Here is a 19,414-nt window from a genome sequence, read left to right on the forward strand (position 1 = left end):
CTGCATTTTGTGTGGAAGCCGCTCGGGGGTTCATTAATATCATTAGCATTTAACCCCCTCCCTGCCCCCTCCCCTTGGCAGCGCGGGGTGACGTCACGCGGCGGCAGGAGTTGGGGGAAAGCGAGGGAAGCTCAGTGGGCAAGGGGCGTCCCTCTCCCCTCCCCGCCGCTGCCTGTCACAGCCTCTCTGCTGATATTATAGGGGCCGAAGCCTGGAGCTCAAAGCGCGAAGTCAGCCAGTGTAATGAACTTCTGGAAACCTTTCCCTTTTTATACCATTCAGTTTCTGAGAGGCAGAGACTGCCTCCTCTGACGCCTTTTCCCCCCTTCCATTATTTTTCCAGGCTCTGATCTCCCTGCTTGCTGCACCGAGGCGCTCGGCGCAGAGCCCCGCTCCCTATCCTACCTTCTCCTTCGCCTCATTGTTGTCCTGGCTGCTGTGGCTCTCGCTTGCCTTCCAGGAGCGCGGTGGCGAGCACAGTCGCACCCCCAGCACCCTCCCAGGGTCCCGAGAGCATCTGCTCGGAGAGGGGCAGCCAGCGGCCGCCGACTTTGGGTCACTTCGTTGTTCTTTTTTTTTTTTCCTTTTTTTCTCTTTTTTTTTTTTTTTCATTTTGCTCCACTTTTCTCTCCGCGCCCCCCACCCCCTTTCCGCGTCCCCGCAGCGTGTCCCCTTCCCTCGGGAGGACATCGCCGGGGGAGCGGGGCTGCGGCGAGGATGTGCCGGCCCCCGCGGCGGAGCCAGCAGTGAGCACCCAAGGGAGGCACCTGCCCCGCGGAGCAGGGGGGCCCCGGGGGGGCCGCACCGCCTCGCCCCGGCGCCGACACTTCGCCCCGAGTTTAGCGACTCACGGGGGCTTCGAGCATGAGCAAGCCGGCGGGATCAACAAGTGGGTAATAACGCGGTGGAGGCTTCGAGCAGCCTTTCCGAGGCCGGCTGCAGCCTGGCCTGGGGGGCGGGAGGTGGAGGGGAGGGAGAGGAAGGGGAGGGGGGGTTGTGGCTTGGGTTTGCACCCCCCCACACCCCGCGCCCAATTGAAAAAGAAGTGTATATTTCCAACCGGAGTGGCAACGAATATATAGGCTCGGGGTTGCCCCGATGGAGTTTGGGCCTGGGGCTTGCAAAAAGCCGTTTTCCATCTGCGTGGCCCGGCTTTCCGGGCTGGGAACAGGGCAGAAGCCCGTGGGCAGCGAGCACCCGGGAAGGCGACTCCGCCGACGGCGGGGAGGGGGCTGGTCCCGCCGGGACGCGGCCGGGTACGTGCGGGTCTCCGGCACAGGGGTGAAGGCGGAAGGTTTGGGTTTAAAAGGCGTTTCGGCGTTTAAACGTGCTGGTTTTCTCACGGACTTTATGCAATCTTCTGCGACATAATGATTTCTTTTTAAGAGTTTGAAACTCCGGTCACTCAATTACACGGAATCGCGTAAGCAACTCAGTCGAAGGAGGATTTAAATGCAATACTTTGCACACCATTCCCAGTTACAACAAATAATCCTGCAACGAGGAAAGCAGAAACAACTTAAAAGTCACATTTTCCTTAATCCTAAATCCATGCACCTCATAACTGGGGAATTTAAAGCATGACTAACCGCTCTTACAGAATGGCTCAATTCGTATAATCCCAACGGGACTTTCGGAGTTTGTAATATGGATGGAGTCAGTAACAAAGGGGGGAAAAATACCCAATCCAATTTAATGTCTGACAAGTGATGGATCGGACAGCTATTTCCTCTGCGCTCCGACAGGCTCCCGGGGTTGCGGAGTGGCGGCCAAGGGAGGCAAATCTCCCTCCCGCCGCGGTACCTGCCACGGCCGCCCCCCGCCAGCCCCGCGGCCTTCTCCTCGCCGCTGCCCTCCATTATTTTGACCCGAGTCCGCCCTTTGTCCGCGGGGGCCGGGAAGCCGGGGAGGAGGGAGGGGGCGCGGCGGCGGGGCCGGGGGCGGCGGGGGCCGCGGCGCGGAGCCCCCGGCGCTGCGGCCGAGCTGCGGCCGCCTCGGCGGCGCTGGCTCGTCCTCTTCCTCCGCGGAGCTGAGGGCTGCATCTGTTTGCCCCGGCCCCGCGAGGAAGGAAATAAAATTGTAGTCGAGGTACCAAGGTACTGCTAAAAGGGGAAGGGGACGGGGGCTAAAAAACCTGCGGCGGCCGGGGCTGCTTCGGCCCACTGCGTTCCGCAGGCTGCCCGGGTGGTGCGAGGCAGCCGCAGCGGGATCGGGCCCTGCTGTCGGGGCTATCGGCGCTCCTGACGGGTTTCTGAGTGATGAGGAAGGGGCAGGAAGCACCGGGGAGTCTTGTCCCCAAAGGGCGGCGGAGCTTCTGCCGGAGACATTTTGCGGAGGTGAAAACGCGCCAGGCTGGATCGCTCCTCCGGCCCCGCGGCGCTGGGCGAGCCCCCGGCCACCGCCGCCGCTTTCACTGATGACCCCCTGACCCCGGGGACCTCCCGAAAGGGACCCCGAGGACCGGCTCAGTCAAACCCCACGGGGATGGGGACACGCTGGCTCTCCTCAGCGCCGGGGCCCGAGCCCAGCCGGCCTCGGCAGCGCATGCAAATCCTGACCAGCTGTCCCGGGGCCTGGGCCATCGTCCCGGGGGTCCTGAGGGGCTCCCGGGCCAGGGGGCTGCGTCTTGGCTTTTCTGCCCGCCGGTGGGCGCCCGGCGATGTCAACTGCGATGTCTGCCTGGGTGGTAACAAGACCCCATCCCGCCGTCCCCCGAGCCCAGACTAACTTCTTTCAACAGCCTCTGATGGTAATTACAGTAATCGGGGCTGCCATATATCCTTTAAGCAATTATGACACACAAAAAAAGCCCCCAAGGACCCCCTGTCGTGGGATGTTCAAAACGGTTTCCCTGCTGAACAGAAATCCCATTTTCTTAGCGCTAAAACTTCTGAGACGAAGCGGTACCTCGGGGAACCGGAGCGCTTTTAAACAGAGTTAATCAGTTATCGCATGACCCCCGTGTCAAGCTTACATTTTTCCCTTCCCACCCCCCGCCCTGCCTCTTACCCGTCTATTTATTTCATATTTTGCCCAGCAAGAAAGTTTTCTCATAACAGCCCCCGCGGGGCAGGGGTGGAGGGGGTGGGCGGCGGGACGGGGCGGCCCCGCACAGGCGGACGCGGGGGGCTCCAGCCGCTCCCTCCGCCGTGCCCCCCAGCCCGAACACCGCCTCGCCGGGGGCCACGGAGCTGAGCAGACCGGCCACGCTGCTCCGGCGGCTGGAAACCTGCTTATATGGGTTTGGTGAGGTGCTCCAGGTGCTACGGCGGGAATACGGCGACGTGTAAGGAATATATGGGCCGCACGCCTATATGCATGGTGTGGATATGTACATACATAGTGCATAGGATATTTTTTTCCCCCAAATCGGCTCCCAAACTTAAAATCTGTGTGGGTAAAACTAACACGAGTTTCTTCCGTCTCCGCTGGCCGACTTAAGGGCCGGCAGAGGAGCCGGCCGGCCGGGGAAGCGGGGCCCCGGCGGCTGCCCGGTGCCCGGGGGTGGCGGTCACACGGCGGGCCCGGGGCGCAGCCGGAGCCGGGGCCGTGCCGCGGGAAGGGAAGGGAAGGGAAGGGAGCGGCCGTGGGACGGGGGCGCGGGGGCAGCGCCGGGCTCGGCACCGGGCTGCAGCACCGCTGCACGTACCGCTTCAGTGTCTGTGCCCCCACCCCCAGCCTGCCCCTCCTCCTCCTCCTCCTTTGTGTGCGTGCGTGTGGATGGATCCTCTCCCTCCCCGTGGATGCTAAGGACTGGAGAGGGAAGTCGGGCGCTTTCCCCCGTTTGCATTGTGCGATATCCGAATTCCCATGCTACACTTTTTGACGGGTCACTGGTGCCCCAATAGGCAGGTGGCAAGGAGGGCTTGTAATTACACACTCCCAGAAACCGTGCCTTGGCCTCAGCCCTCCTCACGGGCGCCTACCTGCAGCTCCAAAGGCGCGGTTTGCTCGCAGGCAGTGGTGTGCGGGGGGGGCATCCTTCAGCTGCGCTCCTTATTAATTGCGCAAAAGTTTTCTATTCTTTAACCTCTCTCCCCCCCTCCCACCTTCCCTCCCTCCGCCACCCCTCCCTCTCGCAGTCCCTAACCTAATCCCCGTCCCTCTCGCCGTGTTGTGTATAGCAGCTGTCGGGTTTCATTTAGGGGAGAAGCTGGCAGCTTGTGCTCATTGGAGGCAGTCAAACGAGTTTCAATGGGCAAAATCATTAAGTTAACACTTTATCTAATGTCCCTATTGTCTGCCAGCAGGCATTGTCTTAGAACCTTAGCGCAGACATGTCTGAAAGTATCTCGGCTCCTAAATTCTCTAGGGAGCGAGAGGAGCCCCTGCGGCCTGTTTCCATTGCCCCCTCCCGCCCCCCAGCACTGCTCCCCACGCTGCCGCTTTTCCCCCTCCATCCTCATCCAGCCGCTATCCCTGAACTACTTCCAAATAAATATAGCGGCCCCGAGAGCTCTCCGTTGGAGTTTGGAGACCAAGGTTTGGTGAGAGGGACTGATTTTCTAATTTAAGATTTGGTAAGAGGGAAGAAGACTGTTTGAGGCAGAGGAAAAAAAGAGAAGAGAAGAGAAGAGAAGAGAAGAGAAGAGAAGAGAAGAGAAGAGAAGAGAAGAGAAGAGAAGAGAAGAGAAGAGAAGAGAAGAGAAGAGAAGAGAAGAGAAGAGAAGAGAAGAGAAGAGAAGAGAAGAGAAGAGAAGAGAAGAGAAGAGAAGAGAAAGAAAAATATTAAAGGAAAAAAGTAAACAAGGAAAAGGAAGAGAAAATGAAAGGAAAATGAAATAAAAAGAAAAGAAAAAATTAAAGGAAAGGAGAGCAAGGAAAATGAAAAGAAACATGAAAGTGAAAAGAAATTAAAAGAGAAAAATTAAAGGAAATAGAAAAATTAAAATAAATGAAAAAAGAAAAGAAAAGGAAAGAGAAAAAGAAAAAAAGGAAAAAAAGAAAAAGAAACAGCAGAAGAGAGGGAAAAAATCCAAACCCCCCCAAAAAAACACAACCAAAAACCAAAAAAAAACCACCAAAAAAAAAATCCCACCCAAAAAAAAAACAAACGGAGAAAAGGCAGAAGCCGAGCGGGGTTTTGGCGGGTTTCTTAAACCGGGCTGCAATCGTCTCTGTACGAGTTTTTGCATCTCCCTGAGAGTATTTGCAATTCCAGCCGAAGCCGGTGCGAAAGCAGCGCCGCGCGGAGCGGAGCGGAGCGGAGCGGGCCGGAGGGAGCCTGCCCGCCCGCCAGGCGCACAGGTCCGCGGGCTCCTCCGCGCACAAAACGCAGACGGAAAGTTTTGCTGCGGGTTTCGGGGTGAAGAAAATGGCACGCCTTCTCTGCCGTGGAAATCAGCCCCCTTTCGCTAGGGTTGCTAGCGGGGAGAGGAGGTTGCTTGGCTTCCCGATCATTTGATTTTGTTTTGGTTTGGTTTATTCTGTGTATCGGTATCCTGACTGCTCTCCTGCCCAGGGAAAGTGCCGTCCTGTTTGCCGAGCGCCAGAAAGCCAGAGAAACACACTCCCCCTCAGCAAACCCCCCGAATTCCCTCCCCTCCCCCCTCAACCTCACTTCTTGCAGGCAAGACTGCTGCTCCCGCTGCTGTAATCTTCCCTTCCAAAATGGGTCTTGGCGATTATAGAAGATCCAAATAAACGTAGCGGGGCATGAATAATGCTCATTGTAGAAAACTGACACTTGCTCAAGGAAAAGAAAGTTGGCTATAAAATCACTTCATTATTTGCTTGTACTGCGGCTCTGGGGCTAATCCCTCCGGAGGTCAGATTGCTGAGAGCTCTCTCTCTCCCTCTTTCCCTTCTCTGCTTTCAGGTCGTATTTTAGACATCCCTTGCAAAGTGTGTGGGGACCGCAGCTCCGGAAAGCACTATGGGGTTTATGCCTGCGATGGGTGCTCGGGATTTTTCAAGAGGAGCATCAGGAGGAATAGGACCTATGTTTGCAAATCAGGAAATCAGGTACCAGCAGCAGCCTGGCCCCCTCACCGCCTGCACCCCCTACCCTGCATGTCCCCAGGGCCCGCACTGCCCTTGCCCCACCAACAGAGACTCCCGCAGCAAGGTGCAGCAGCCGCGCAGCCTCGCCCTCCCCTGCCAGGGGTCCCGGGCCGAGGCCGGGTGCCCCAGCCCGCCTCCCCCTGCACGCCCCCCGCCCCAGCCCAGCGGAGAGGACGGGGGAGATGCGCAGGGAGAAGGAGGGATGCGGGCAGCGGCAGGCACAGCCAGCCCATCGCCCGGCTATGGGAGGACAGAGAGGGGCAGCCTCCCGGTAAGCCTCAGCACAGCCAGGCGATGGACAGCCATGGGTCTACACGCCGGCGTGTCGTGCCCGTGCCCAGGCGGAGGCAGCCCCGCTTTCCCCCTTCTGCTCCGGCCGGGCTCCTTCCCACTGCCAGGGCGTCCCCGCGGGGATGTGAGGCTGGCATCGCGGAGGGATGCGCGGGGCCCCGAGGGGGCGGCGCCGCCGTCGCTGTCTCGGGTGCTGAAGGCGGCCCGGCCCGCCCTGTCCCGGGGCCGAGCACCTGGCACGGCCCGCCCTGTCCCGGGGCCGAGCACCTGGCACGGCCCGCCCTGTCCCGGGGCCGAGCACCTGGCACGGCCCGGCTCGGCACGCGGGGCCGGCGGGGTGGGCGCGCTGCTGCCCCCGGCCCGACGGCTGGCTGTGTTGCAGGGAGGTTGCCCGGTGGACAAGACGCACAGGAACCAGTGCCGAGCCTGCCGGCTGAAGAAGTGCCTGGAGGTCAACATGAACAAAGATGGTACCTGCTCCCCCTCTCCCGGGGCTGGGGTGGCGGGGCAGCAGGAGGGAGCTGCTCCGACCTGAGGAGCGCTCTGTCACTCCCGTGTCTCCTTGGCCCGGCCATCCCGCGGCAGGCTCAGACACTGCTCCCCAGACAGCCCTCGGGCGGCGGGGGGCACAGGGCTGGCCTCGGGAGGTTGCAGGGAGGGAGGGAAGCCCGGCCGAGCGGGGCGGGGCACCCAGCGCGGAGCCCCGAGGTGACTCCCTCGCCTCTCTCTGATGCCCACAGCCGTGCAGCACGAGCGGGGCCCCCGCACGTCGACCATACGGAAGCAGGTGGCTCTCTACTTCCGCGGGCACAAGGAGGAGAGCGGCGGAGCCCCGCACTTCCCCGCTGCCGCCCTGCCGGCACCCGCCTTCTTCACCGCCGTCTCCCAGCTGGAGCCCCATGGCCTGGAGCTGGCCGCTGTCACTGGCACCCCGGAGAGACAGGCTCTGGTGGGCCTGGCACAGCCCACCCCAAAGGTCAGCCACTGCCCCGGCCCCCGGCGGGCTGCAAACCTTGCTGCTGAGGTGCCTGCAACCTGTCGGCTCCTTCCTGCCGCTGGGGTGGACATGGCAAACAGCAAGGCTTGAAGCTTTGTGGGTTGTGGTGGGGACTTCTGTTACACCCCTAAAGGCTGTGAGGGGATGAGGTGCAACACCCTCTGGAGAAGTGCTATGCAGCAGGAGCAACTGAGAACCTGCTCCATACAAACCCTGTCTCATGCATTCTGATACCTTCACGGATGCAGAAATGCTCCTCCTGCCTGGAGCCCATCCACAAGTCAGTTTTAAACCTTGTTTCACAAGGAATGCAATCCCTGTGAATGAGTTTTCTTCAGAGAAATGCCAATCTCCATGGTGGTGTAGTTCAGAAAGTACTTTGTGTACTGACCAAAGCCTGCAGCTTGTCCCCACAGACACAAAACCCAAACTTGGCTAAGCTGGCTCTCTGCACTTCTTGGTTGTGACATTTCCTGAGCAGCCCAGTGGAAGCACTGCTGTGGCCTCAACTGCACAGGAATTAGCTGAAAGGTGATGTTTTTCATTAGCCCATTTGCAATGGCAGTTTGTGTCTTCACAGCATGCAGAAAATCACAGAAGCAGCTGCTTAAATAGTTCTGCATTTTCAGAGCTGGTACATAGCTTGGCAGAACCCATCATAAACGTGATCACAGCACATAGTTTTATGTGGTAATTTTGAAAAATGCTGAATCAGAATTTATTTGGCAAGAAAATGTAGCACACACTGAAAACATAACTCCATTCAAACCCTACACAGCCTCTAGATAGTTGTGCTTGGTTCTGTGCATCTACTTACAACCTGTTGCAGTCAGGGAGCAAGATGAAGGTTTAGGCTAAATGAATATTTACTGCTTTGCTGAGCAGGGCTGGAATGCTAAATCAGCTTCTGAAGCAAGGTTACAAACTACGTGTTGTCAATCAAACTTCTATTCTTCTAACTCTGCTATCAGAGGTGTTCTATTGTGTAACAGAGTAAAGCATGACACATCATTTTGGTACACTTTTTCCCTTTGATGCAATAATTTCATTCTCCTTTCAACCTCCTGCTCTGAACAGTTTCTTTAGTACAGCTCATCCACATGGATAAGCAGCAGGGAGCAGTTTGGAGTGAGCCCACTGCAAGCAATGCCCTCTGCTTGCAGAACACGAGAGTGCACACTCTGTACCGGGCATGAGCAGGAGCACTGAATGTAGGGGAGAGGAAGAGCAGGCTGCCTTGGTGGCACTGGATGAAATGGCTTTATTTTCTCTTTGACATTAGTACCCACATGAAGTCAACGGCACCCCTATGTATCTCTACGAAGTGGCCACTGAATCCGTCTGCGAGTCAGCAGCCAGACTTCTGTTCATGAGCATCAAGTGGGCCAAAAGTGTCCCAGCCTTCTCCACCTTGTCCTTACAAGACCAGGTAAGGCAATGGCAGTGGGAGTGGCAACGGCCTGGCCTGCCTGTTAAAGAAGGCTCACACTTCAGTTGGGTCCTGGACTTCCAGCCCTAGACTTTGATATCTGTAATGGACTCCAGCAGCTCTGAAGTTCAGTGCAGCGTTTCAGTCTGTCCCTGAAAACCAGGCAGTGATTTAGAAACTGCTTTCCTCCAACTTTTATCTCATGAAGCAAGTGAAAAACCAAGCCAGGAAAAAGGAATCTAACATAAAACTAGTGTTATGGAATGACAAGTGCTAGAGGAGAAATCACCAGGCTGCAGACCAACCTTAGTATGTCCAAACTGCTGTTCTACTTGTAGGACAACTTTTCCTTCCATAAAATGGGGATTAGCATCTTTGCTATTTAGGGATGAGAAATGCTTAGCTAAGTTCATGGTCTCAGGATACGACTGAGGTTTCTGAAGACCAATTCTCCCCTCCTCCTCTACCAGTTCTTCCTCTTCCTCCTCCCCCTCCTCTCCTCGTCCTCCTTCTCCTCCTCCTCTTCTCCTCTCAACTGTTTACACATTTTTTCCTTATTCACCTTGGCTTACAATTATATCAATATAGTGGAAGCAGTATTTGGCCAGCCCCCAATATTTTTTACCATTAATTAAAATATTCCTTAATATGTTTTATTTTCCTCTATGATAATTTCCCTTTGCCTCAAGTAAATCATAGGTGAACCACACAAGATGAAACAATTTCTTAATGACTTGATTCTTGATGAGGACTCAGTGTGCATTGTATAATGCACCAATTTTAAAAAAAGTAATCAGATAATTGTAAAATGGAAGGGTGGAAATCTGCACAAAGCTCCAATCATAAAAGACATCTATTACTTTGATATGATTGAGCTAATTTACCAAAATGGTAACTACAAAAACTGTGTCATAGATGTTACATAGCAATCGTCAGAGGAACTAGTTCCTCTCCCCAGAAGCACATTACAAGTGCTGCAGTTGATATGCAAATATGTATTTTGAGCTACAAGAAAAGAGCTTCCTAGAAAACCAAGAATGCTTTCAATCTAAAGGTAAATAATGATGGTCACAATGTGTTATAAAGCTAAGGTATATAAAAATGTTCATTTTCTAGCACCAAACCCACATCTTGAAATCCTCATTGTGAAATTAGTCAAAGAGGAATGCTGCTCAGCTTTACCTGCAGTCCTGCTATGCAGTGAGGATGAGGGGAGAGATGAGATGGGGCCTGGAAGGTCACACTTACCAGCAGGAAAACAACAATCCTAGTGTGGCATCCTGCTGCTCTCTAATGGTGTCTTCTGCTGCCACTAATCCTGTGGAGCACTGGGTCTGTCACAGCGAGCAACCAAAGAAACAGGCTCAAGTGTCAGGGACAAGAAGCAGGTGCGCTGCTCCAGCAGCAGCTCCGGCACGCAGGAGCAGACTGGGTCCATCTCTGGACCAGGGATGTCCACAGGAGGCTCCCTAGGCAAAGGGTTTATCTGACATAATAGGGAGGCATTTCCCACACCATCATCTCTGTTAGTGTGCAGAGGAGGAGGCAGCAGGATCTGGAAGGGGACATCTCCATGGTGTGTGACCAAGCACACCTCAAACAGCACAGCCTGCTTATTTACCATAGGCACCACAGTGCTCCCATTAAATAACTCACTACCTCTTTCACTGTCATAGCAGGGACTAATCTTAGTGAATAGCATATTAAAAACCCAGCCTTTCCTTAACATCACTCTCACTTGCTGTAGCTCCTTGCAAGTCAGCTTCCTCAAAACTCTGAGCTGCTCAGCTCAAAAGCTTTGATTTGGGCCTCTTCCTGCATGATTCCCCTGTCAGGAGAGCTGGAGAAGAAATAATTCTGATTTTAATCACCTTATTTTGTGAATAATCATACAGATGATTTTTATAACATTGCAATTGCTTTATTTAATTTGACAATGGCCCAGCTGTAAATGTCTGCATTTCTCTTTTGGTGTTCCTGACATCTGGCTGAGGAGAGACTAAAATATTTTCCTGAATTTTCCTCTTTTTTTTTCTGCTCTTCTAAAAAGGCAAGTGCACTGTAATTTCAGGACTCTGGGGCAGTTTTATCTTGAAGGCAGGGAAATAAATAGAAACAAATTTACTGATAAAACACAAGTCTGAGTATTGTTGCATTCTTACCTCTGATAAAACAGAGGCTGTGTCCCTTCCCTAGATTCATACAGATAAGTCCATCTTGAACTGGAAACCACGCAACAAAAAATGTCGTGCTTCTAGTGCTGCTGGCCTGCACACCTGCCCACGTTATCTGTGAGACAGGTTGGACCCAATGCAGGTCCCCAAGAAAAGGTCACACCAAGGATGGGGATGATTAAGAAGCAAAACCAGTTGTTCAAAAAGCCTGGTATTTGTTGTTTCTTTGAAGAAGGAGGGCTGAGTATGACTTCAGCATGAATTATTTTAATTGGTGGTTTTACAGACTTATGCATAGGCATGAAGAAAGCTTTAGCTATTGGAATAGTCTCTTATTTCTAAAGTCTTCTGACTTTAAAGGCTTAGCGGGAAACAAAATATGAAATTGATATCTTCCAGGAACCACCATTTATTGCCATTGTATCTGCATGAATGAATGACAAAAAAAGAGCAAATGAAAGCAAATGACAAAAGCAAATGAAAGGCTGGCGAATCATTTCCTATGTCTTACAGACACCTGCACAACCATCAGGTGGGATTATCCAGAGGAGGGACTGGGTTTGCAGGCTGCAAACTTAGGACTAGATGTTAGGAAACTTAAGACTAGATTCATCTGCTCTCAGAAGAAAGCTGAGATGGGCACCACACTCCAGACACAGCACTCCCTCCCTGTCTCCATTTCAGGCAATAATCTGGGCAGTTTTTGATACTGTAAAATCCAATATAAGTGTTTCAAACCACAACTGTATGCAGAGACACGAGTATCATCATGTCACAATTTCTTTAGGTTATGGAGAAGTTCTGCAAAGCACACAGGGTAAAAAGGCATGAAATGGACATAACCCTGCAGTGACAATTTGAGAGCAGAGACTCTGAGAATTCAGATTGGAACAGGATGGTTTAATACCATCCAATACCCTTCCATGTAATCATGGAATCACAGGTGGGGTCAGCTTGGAAGGGATTACATGTGATCCAATCTCCCTGCTCAGGCAGGGTCATCACATAGCACATGGCATAGGACTGTGTCCAGGCAGTTCTTAAATATCTCTGGAGAGAGAGACTCTACAACCACTTTGGGTCACTTGTTCCAGTGCTTGGTGCACAGTAAAGAAGTTTTTCCTCATATTCAGGTAGAATTTCCTGTGCAGTTTCTGCCCATTGCCTGGTGTCCTAGTGCCTGGCAAGAAGTAACACTGTCCTGAATAGCAGCATTATTAAGAGTTTGCACATAGATGAAGGATTTGCTTTTCCTGATGCTTTCTGTATCACCTACTACTTTCACATATCTGATTCCAAGGATATCATCATTAATTTGGCACAGCATCTTTTTTTACTTAATTCTTCTTTACAGACTCTTTACAAACCCTCCTTCCTCTTTTCCTAATATGCTAAGCTGCTGATAGTTTCAGGGACCATAGCAACAATTGCAAGTTTTAGGGTTTTGGTTTGGTGGCTTCATTTTCTTTACTGCTTGAGTTTTGGGCAATCTGCTTTCACTGCATGGAGCTGCTAGAAGATACCTTCTGAGCCCACTACAGTTCTCACCCCTTCCAATCTCTCTCACCCTATTTTGTCACACTATTTTGTCACACATGGTCCCGGCAACATGTACACACCACACCACCACGTGCCTGTCCTTTGGCCATGCACTTCAGCTGAACCAGAGGTCCTCCAATCCTCTCTTAAAAGCTGGTCTGGGCCAACAATCCACAGATGCCCTCAAGACTAAACATGTCCATTCTGGCTTTGCCAGTCTGCATTTGCAGAAGTCTTGTCTCCTCTTCACATGCGCCACTGCCTCTTCAGGGAAATCACAAGCATTGCCTCAGAAAAAACAGAGAAAAACACATCCTCCATACAGACATACAATGTGCAAAAACTGCAGAGAACTAGCAATGCTGTCAGCATAGGTGCCTGGATATTCACATCTCTGAAAGGAAACAGCTCTTAATGCCTGGAATTTCTGAGTGATTTTAAGCAAAAAAGCAGAAAAACAGGTGACACTGAGAAATTGTTTGTGTGTTCAGATGCTGTGCTTGACAGATACAGAAACTGGTTAGTAAGGAAGGGTTTATAAGTTGGATGTGTGCTCTAAAGCACTGATCCCTACACTGATCCAGGATATTATCCAGGCTTTTCTTCACAAAATTGTGCCTTCCCGAGGGAAAGGAGTGTAATCCCCAGAGAGCAAGAGGAAAGACCTGTCCTAGAACAGCTGTATAAGTGCTGAGGGGGACGAGAAGAGAACCCACACCACGCTGAGAAAGCAGGTGTGTTCATGTTGTGAGCAAATGCTCTGGGGAAAGAGTTCTCTCTTTCTTTCTCTTCCCTTTTAGTCCACAACATGGTGCACAGTGAGCCAGCCCTCAGTGTTTTTCTACAATGCATAGACTTATTTCTAGACATCTTCTCAAAAGGCTAAGAGAAGAGCTAATGAATGCTGTGGGGGAAATACCATGACAGGCATTTAAAGTAGTTTTTAAAATAACAGAAATTTACATATTTAAATTGTTTATAAATCTATAAATTATACACTATGTTATATTGTACATCTATTGTATGACAGCTGATGCTTTTGGAAGATGCTTGGAGAGAACTGTTTGTTCTAGGAATAGCACAATGGGCCATTCCAGTTGATGCTAACACTCTACTGGCTGTATCTGGTAAGAATTGCACAATTTAATGACTTTGTTACAAAAATTACCATAAAAATACATTACTGAAAAAAGAACAACATGTAAAGAATAACAAATTCCTACTGAACAATAGAGCATACCTGTCATTTATAAATCTATATTTAAATGCAAATAATGTTGTTTTGTTGTATTCATGACTGCTTGCATTGTCATTTAAATGCAAATTACTGTGTTTGTTATCATCCAAGAGAAGATTTTATATTAACTTTCATACAATATAGTCAGTTTACATGGAACCAGATAGACAAGTGTGACAATAGAGAGGACATTGATACAGAGGATTTTGTCAGAAATCAATATGAAATAAAGCAAATGCTTTTAATATTATTTATTTCATCTGTTTCTGTTTCAGGCATGAACGGTGACAATACAGATTCTCAGAAGCTGAATAAAATTATTTCAGAAATACAGGCCTTACAGGAGGTTGTGGCTAGATTTAGACAACTTCGGCTAGATGCTACTGAATTTGCCTGTCTCAAATGCATTGTCACTTTCAAAGCTGGTAAGCAGAAAGGATCTCTCACTTGTCTGGTCTGATAACTATGAGGTTGCTGCTTTAAAGTGATGTTTTCAGCCAGGAATAGCTTTGAATCACCCAGTAGGTTTGCCCATATTGAATTCCATTAGTCATTGCTGCATTTTGAAAGGGCTGACAGTGGAGTGCTGGGGAACTAATGGGAACGTTTAATTTCCATTGATAGCACTAGCTGAACTGTTTTGATCCACCCAAGAGTCAAGCTGAACTAGTAACTGATCTGCTTTCCAGTGCCCACACACAGTGGTTCTGAACTGAGGAGTTTCCGAAATGCTGCCGCCATAGCAGCCCTTCAAGATGAAGCCCAGCTCACCCTGAACAGCTACATTCACACCAGGTCAGTGCCGTCTTCTGGCAAGTGTAGGGGTAAAATCCTGCTCTCATTGCACGGAAGGTGGCATTTGCACTGACTGAAATGGGGACCAGGCTGCTACAGAGAGTATACATTGGCTGTCAGCCTGCTGGGATTTCTGAAATAGAACCATAGAAAATGTTGGAAAGGATCCTTAAAATCATCCAGTTCAACCATCAATGCTGCCAAGTCCATCAATAAATCATGTTCCCAAGTGCCACATCTACACGTTTTAATGGATGATGACTCCACCATTTCCCTGGGCAGACTGTTCCAATGCTTGACAACCTTGGGAAATAAATTTTTCCAAATATCCAAATTAAACCTCCATTGGTGCAACTTGAGGCCATTTCCTCTTGTCCTATTTTTTGTGACTGGGAGCAGGGATCAAAACCCACGTCACTACAATTTCCTTTCAGGTAGAGAGTGATAAAGCCTCCTCCTAGCCTCCTTTTCTTCAGACTAAACAACTGCAACTGCCTTAGCTGTTGCTCTAGACCCTTAACCAGGACTTGTGCTCTAGACCCTTAACCATCTTTGTTGCTCCTCTTCAAGTGTGCTCCAGCACATCGGTGTTTTTAAACAAACAGAAAGGTGTTAAACAAACAGAAAGGTGTTAAAAGGAGCACTCTTGCTCTGGGAAGTAATAATGGCTGTGCAACACTTTGCATTTCGTTCAGAGGGCTACATTTTCCTCTATATTTTATTCAATCAGATACCACTAAAAGTAATGCTCAAAACATTGCATCTCAGACAGTATGAGTGCCTTTCACACACGATCTCCAGCTCCCATATAACCTCCTCCATTTTGCAGACACAGAAAGAAGGACACAAGGAGCTTAAGTGGCTCTTCCAAGATGCTGCCTGGAATTTGTGATCAGGTTCAAATGAAAATGCCAGAATTTGTGAATCCCATTGTGGTGCTGCAGCCAAGTCCTTTAGCTGCAGTCGAAGTCCATGAGACTAAAACAGTTGGAGATGGAACAGTGGAAGAGGAACTTTTATACAATTTTTTCCCTCTGAAGCTTTTATTTGCTATCATAGTAGCTCTGTCAGGCAGAAGTCCCATCAGTACCACAGATTAGATGGTAGCAGTCTCTGAAGCACTTCTGTTATCTACAGGGAATGGCCTGCACTGGGGATGGAAGTGAAAATGCAAATTCCATCCAGGTATGGCTGCTTCAGAGCAAAAAGAGTAACTGAGCAATTGCTGCATAGCAGTCTCTTCCTGTTCTTAAGGAAGGCCTTTTCTATGAAGATTGCTCCTTGGAGACTTTAAATGAAACAGGGCCTGTTGGAGAGAGAAGCCAGGGAGGAATACATAGCCACATCTTCCCTTCCAAGGGAACAACTTTTCCACAGCATTTCTGTGTTGCTGGAACTATTTAGATACTGTGCTACCCAGTGTATGTTGTAAACAATATCCTCTTACAAGGGAAAAGGCAGTCCACTGACAGGACTCTCACTCAGACTCCATGGTGAGAGGGCTTCAGCCTGTGTGTTTCATCCTCAGGCTTGAATTTATCCTGCTGCCAATGTCACTGCAGCATCAGCCCTTTATCCCAGTGGAGATGCTCTCAAGAGGATGCAAGGGAGGGCAGTCTGGGGAAGCAGCATGTTTCTCCAAACAACCTACACTTCCCTTTAGGGAAACTACAGTAAGCAGAAGTTTGAGAATCACTGTTGTGAAGACAGCGTAAGCACAGCTAAAAATGCACATCCTATGCTGTGCTGGCTTCAAAAGCTGGGAGAAAGGATGGAAAACATCCTATACACAAACACATTACCTAGGAAAAAGCGCAGCTTCGTTATCAAAAACTTTCCTTAATACCTTTCAATTGGTATTGAATATATCTGCCAACCAAAAGGGGGCAAAGTGATTACCATGACAATCCAGCTAGTTCTAAACTACTTCAAATGACAGGGCAGTTACTACAAGTCAAGCTCTTTCCTGTACTGCATTGAGAACATTGCTGTATGAGGGACACACCAGAGCAGCTCCAGTTTTTGCATTCCTGCTGCTCTAGGGGAATGAACAAAGGAGCTAAACAAAACTCAGAAACCTTGTCCTATGTTCTGCTGACTGCCATGGAGAGTTTTCCTTGGAGTCAACCACGTTCCTCACACAAGTACAAAACACAGGGTTTTGGCAGTGTCCTGGGGTGACAGTATCCCACTAGATTCTGAGTCATTCTAGACCATGCAGACTGCACTTAGGTTGAGATTTTGGGGTTTCCTCCCAAATTTGTCTCAAACTGGGACACATAGGTAGCACCACCTGTGCAATTTAGTAAATATTGGTCTTTTTCTATAAAATAAAGTCCTTAATTTAAAAAATTCTGTAAAACTTCAACAAAATTCTTTTTCTCTCTGTCTCCTAGGTATCCCACACAACCCTGTCGTTTTGGAAAACTTCTATTGCTTTTACCAGCTTTACGTTCAATTAGTCCATCTACAATAGAAGAAGTGTTTTTCAAAAAGACCATTGGGAATGTACCAATTACAAGACTGCTTTCAGATATGTACAAATCCAGTGACATATAAATTACCTTCAAATAAACAATCAGGATGGACAGTTTGAGAAGAACTTTTATCTATGGAGAATAAGCCTCAACTAACAAAATCTACAGGAAGCATAAGCCTGGGAATGTTTAGTCCTTAAACTCATTGACAAAAAATACCCCAGTAGATATGATTCTGCTGCTCTGAACAGAGTGATTTAGATCATGGAGAGAATGCTTTGTTCTACAGAAAAAGTGAAAAGTGGTTGGAATTTGGCTGCTATTCCTGTTACTACAGGATGGAGGCAATTCAGATGCCAGTCATAGTTAACAAAGACTCTGCTATTCTCTCATTCAACTGGCAGATCTGAGACAAAATGTAAAAGAAGGTACTTTAGCTTGTTCAGTATTTGGAACCGGGTGACCAAACTTGGCTTCTGTTGTAACACAAGATGTGGTGGCCTTCAGAATTGTTTTAAAAGTAGCCTATGTTGGGAAAATGTTTTTAATATGATAGGCAACATTTGAGACCAAGTTACCAAAACATTGCTTCTGCTATAAAGCATCATGAAGTGGCCTTCAGAACTGATTAAAAGGTAGCTTATGACGGCAGCTCCATTCTTCCTACAAAATGAACTGGTGATCTTTGACGCAGATGTCACCACAATTTGTTCGGTTAACATCTCAAAGACAGAAGAGCTTTATACATTTCCTCCCTGACCTTCCCTCCTTCTTCTTCCACACACAGACATAATTCAAACACACACACACACCCACACCTGAAAAGAGACAACACAAGAAAGGAAGACTAAAACAGCAAAACCAAATACAATGGAGATGACCGCTTCAGTGATCTGCTGGCTGTCCCGTTGGCACAGTGCTGAAACCAAAGGCAACGGTGGCCAAACTCTTTGTCAATGAGATGTGCAGAGAAATGAAATGACTATAAAAAAATCAATGGAAGGAATTTTATTTCAAAGAAATAAAGGTTGTTGACTGATACAATGCTAACAATTTCCAAAAGTCTCCAATGCCTTTTTAGAAAACTCCAGGTTCTAATTTTGAAGCCTTGTTTGCCTACATCCTCTCACACACAAAAACGTTACAAGCTGCTTATTTGATGTATGAATAATGTAGAAAAAAAAAACATTTAAAGATAGCTGCTGTACTTTTCAAAATTTGATTTGTTATTAGGAACTAGCACTGAGAAAGATCAGCACTTGAACTATCATAGAATGAGTAAAACTTTTCCTGTACAAAGTGGATTAACCGATTTGTGAAGTTAAAAAGTTGTACTCATTGTATTTACAAAGAATAAAAATATATTGAATTTAAATTAATTTCCATTGTTCTTTCAACTGTTGTCCTTAATCTGCTTCTTTCACTGTCTCCTACTTACCAGGGAACAGAAGTATTCCTTACTAAAATGAATTGCCCTAGATCCTGTGGTTTCCATCATCAGAGGTATTTAAAAACAGATTAGACAAACATTAAAGGAATAGCTTAGGTGATCCTGCCTTGTGAGATCCTACATGGAGCTATTTTCTGTAATTCAAATAAATACCAGCTGCAAGGTTTCTTTCTCAAGAAGGTGTCAGGTAGCTTTTTCTAGGATACAACATTAAGTGCATCAGAGGCCTACCCCAGTATGTGCCTTCTGTTGCACGTTATTGCAATTTTTAGTACCAGTGAACTGTGCAGCTAACAAAAGGTGATGAGTACAAAAGTACTGCTTCAGTTAAAAAGACTGAGGTGTTATTAAGGTGTCTAACTGTATAATCACACCAAAGAAAGAGGGAAACAACTCCTAATGAACACAACAACTTGGCAATAGTAGGAGGGAAATGCATTGTTCATATGGCAATGAGTAACTGAAGAACCACGCTTGCTAAAATGACAGGTAGAAATACACTGTGTGCATTGACAGCTCACTGGTTTGCAGTGTCAAGGAATACAGGTCACAAGTGAAATCCTAGCTCTGCTGACTTCCAAGCTCAAAAATCTCACATGTTTCAGAGGTCAAAGTTTTAACCCAGGCTCTCTTCCATTTGCAGTCTGCTGGGTCTCACATTCTATCTTTTCCAAGACAGACCATAAATATACAAGATGAGTCACAGGCTATGGGACCTCAAAGTATCTTCTATACAAACTAGCTTGGAGCACTTAAAAATGCACTTACCACAGGCAGAGCACATTCTTAGATAGACATCAACAAACTGTTTATAATCCATTCTTCCTGCACCTGTAATAATCTTCAACTATTTTCTGCTCTCTACACTAAAAAGAATATAATAGGGTAGAAAAATCAATTGCAGTTCTCCAACTCTGTGACAATTCAGCCTATGAACTAGAGAAGTAAAACCCAGTGCTGCACAGAATCCATCACAGAACATTCATTTCAGTAAGATTCATGCTGCTCTCCCAGAGCAGCAA

General features: G+C 48.7%; 1 protein-coding gene across 2 annotated transcripts; it reads left to right on the plus strand.

The window, feature by feature from the left end:
• Positions 1-127: 127 nt before the first annotated feature.
• On the plus strand, positions 128-18,321 carry NR2E1 (nuclear receptor subfamily 2 group E member 1). 2 transcript variants are annotated; one of them, XM_064412857.1, is made up of 9 exons: positions 128-889; positions 5,819-5,964; positions 6,677-6,764; positions 7,035-7,270; positions 8,574-8,720; positions 13,464-13,560; positions 13,946-14,095; positions 14,360-14,465; positions 16,862-18,321. In XM_064412857.1, exons 1-9 carry the CDS (start codon positions 865-867, stop codon positions 17,022-17,024), a joined length of 1,158 nt encoding a protein of 385 aa, XP_064268927.1. In that variant the 5' UTR covers positions 128-864; the 3' UTR covers positions 17,025-18,321. The 2 variants fall into 2 exon arrangements, with proteins under 2 accessions (XP_064268927.1, XP_064268926.1); XM_064412856.1 differs by lacking the exon at positions 128-889 and adding an exon at positions 3,123-3,286.
• Positions 18,322-19,414: the final 1,093 nt, after the last annotated feature.

This window comes from Passer domesticus, chromosome 3 (genome assembly GCF_036417665.1).
Source record: "Passer domesticus isolate bPasDom1 chromosome 3, bPasDom1.hap1, whole genome shotgun sequence".
In the NCBI taxonomy this organism is placed as follows: domain Eukaryota; kingdom Metazoa; phylum Chordata; class Aves; order Passeriformes; family Passeridae; genus Passer; species Passer domesticus.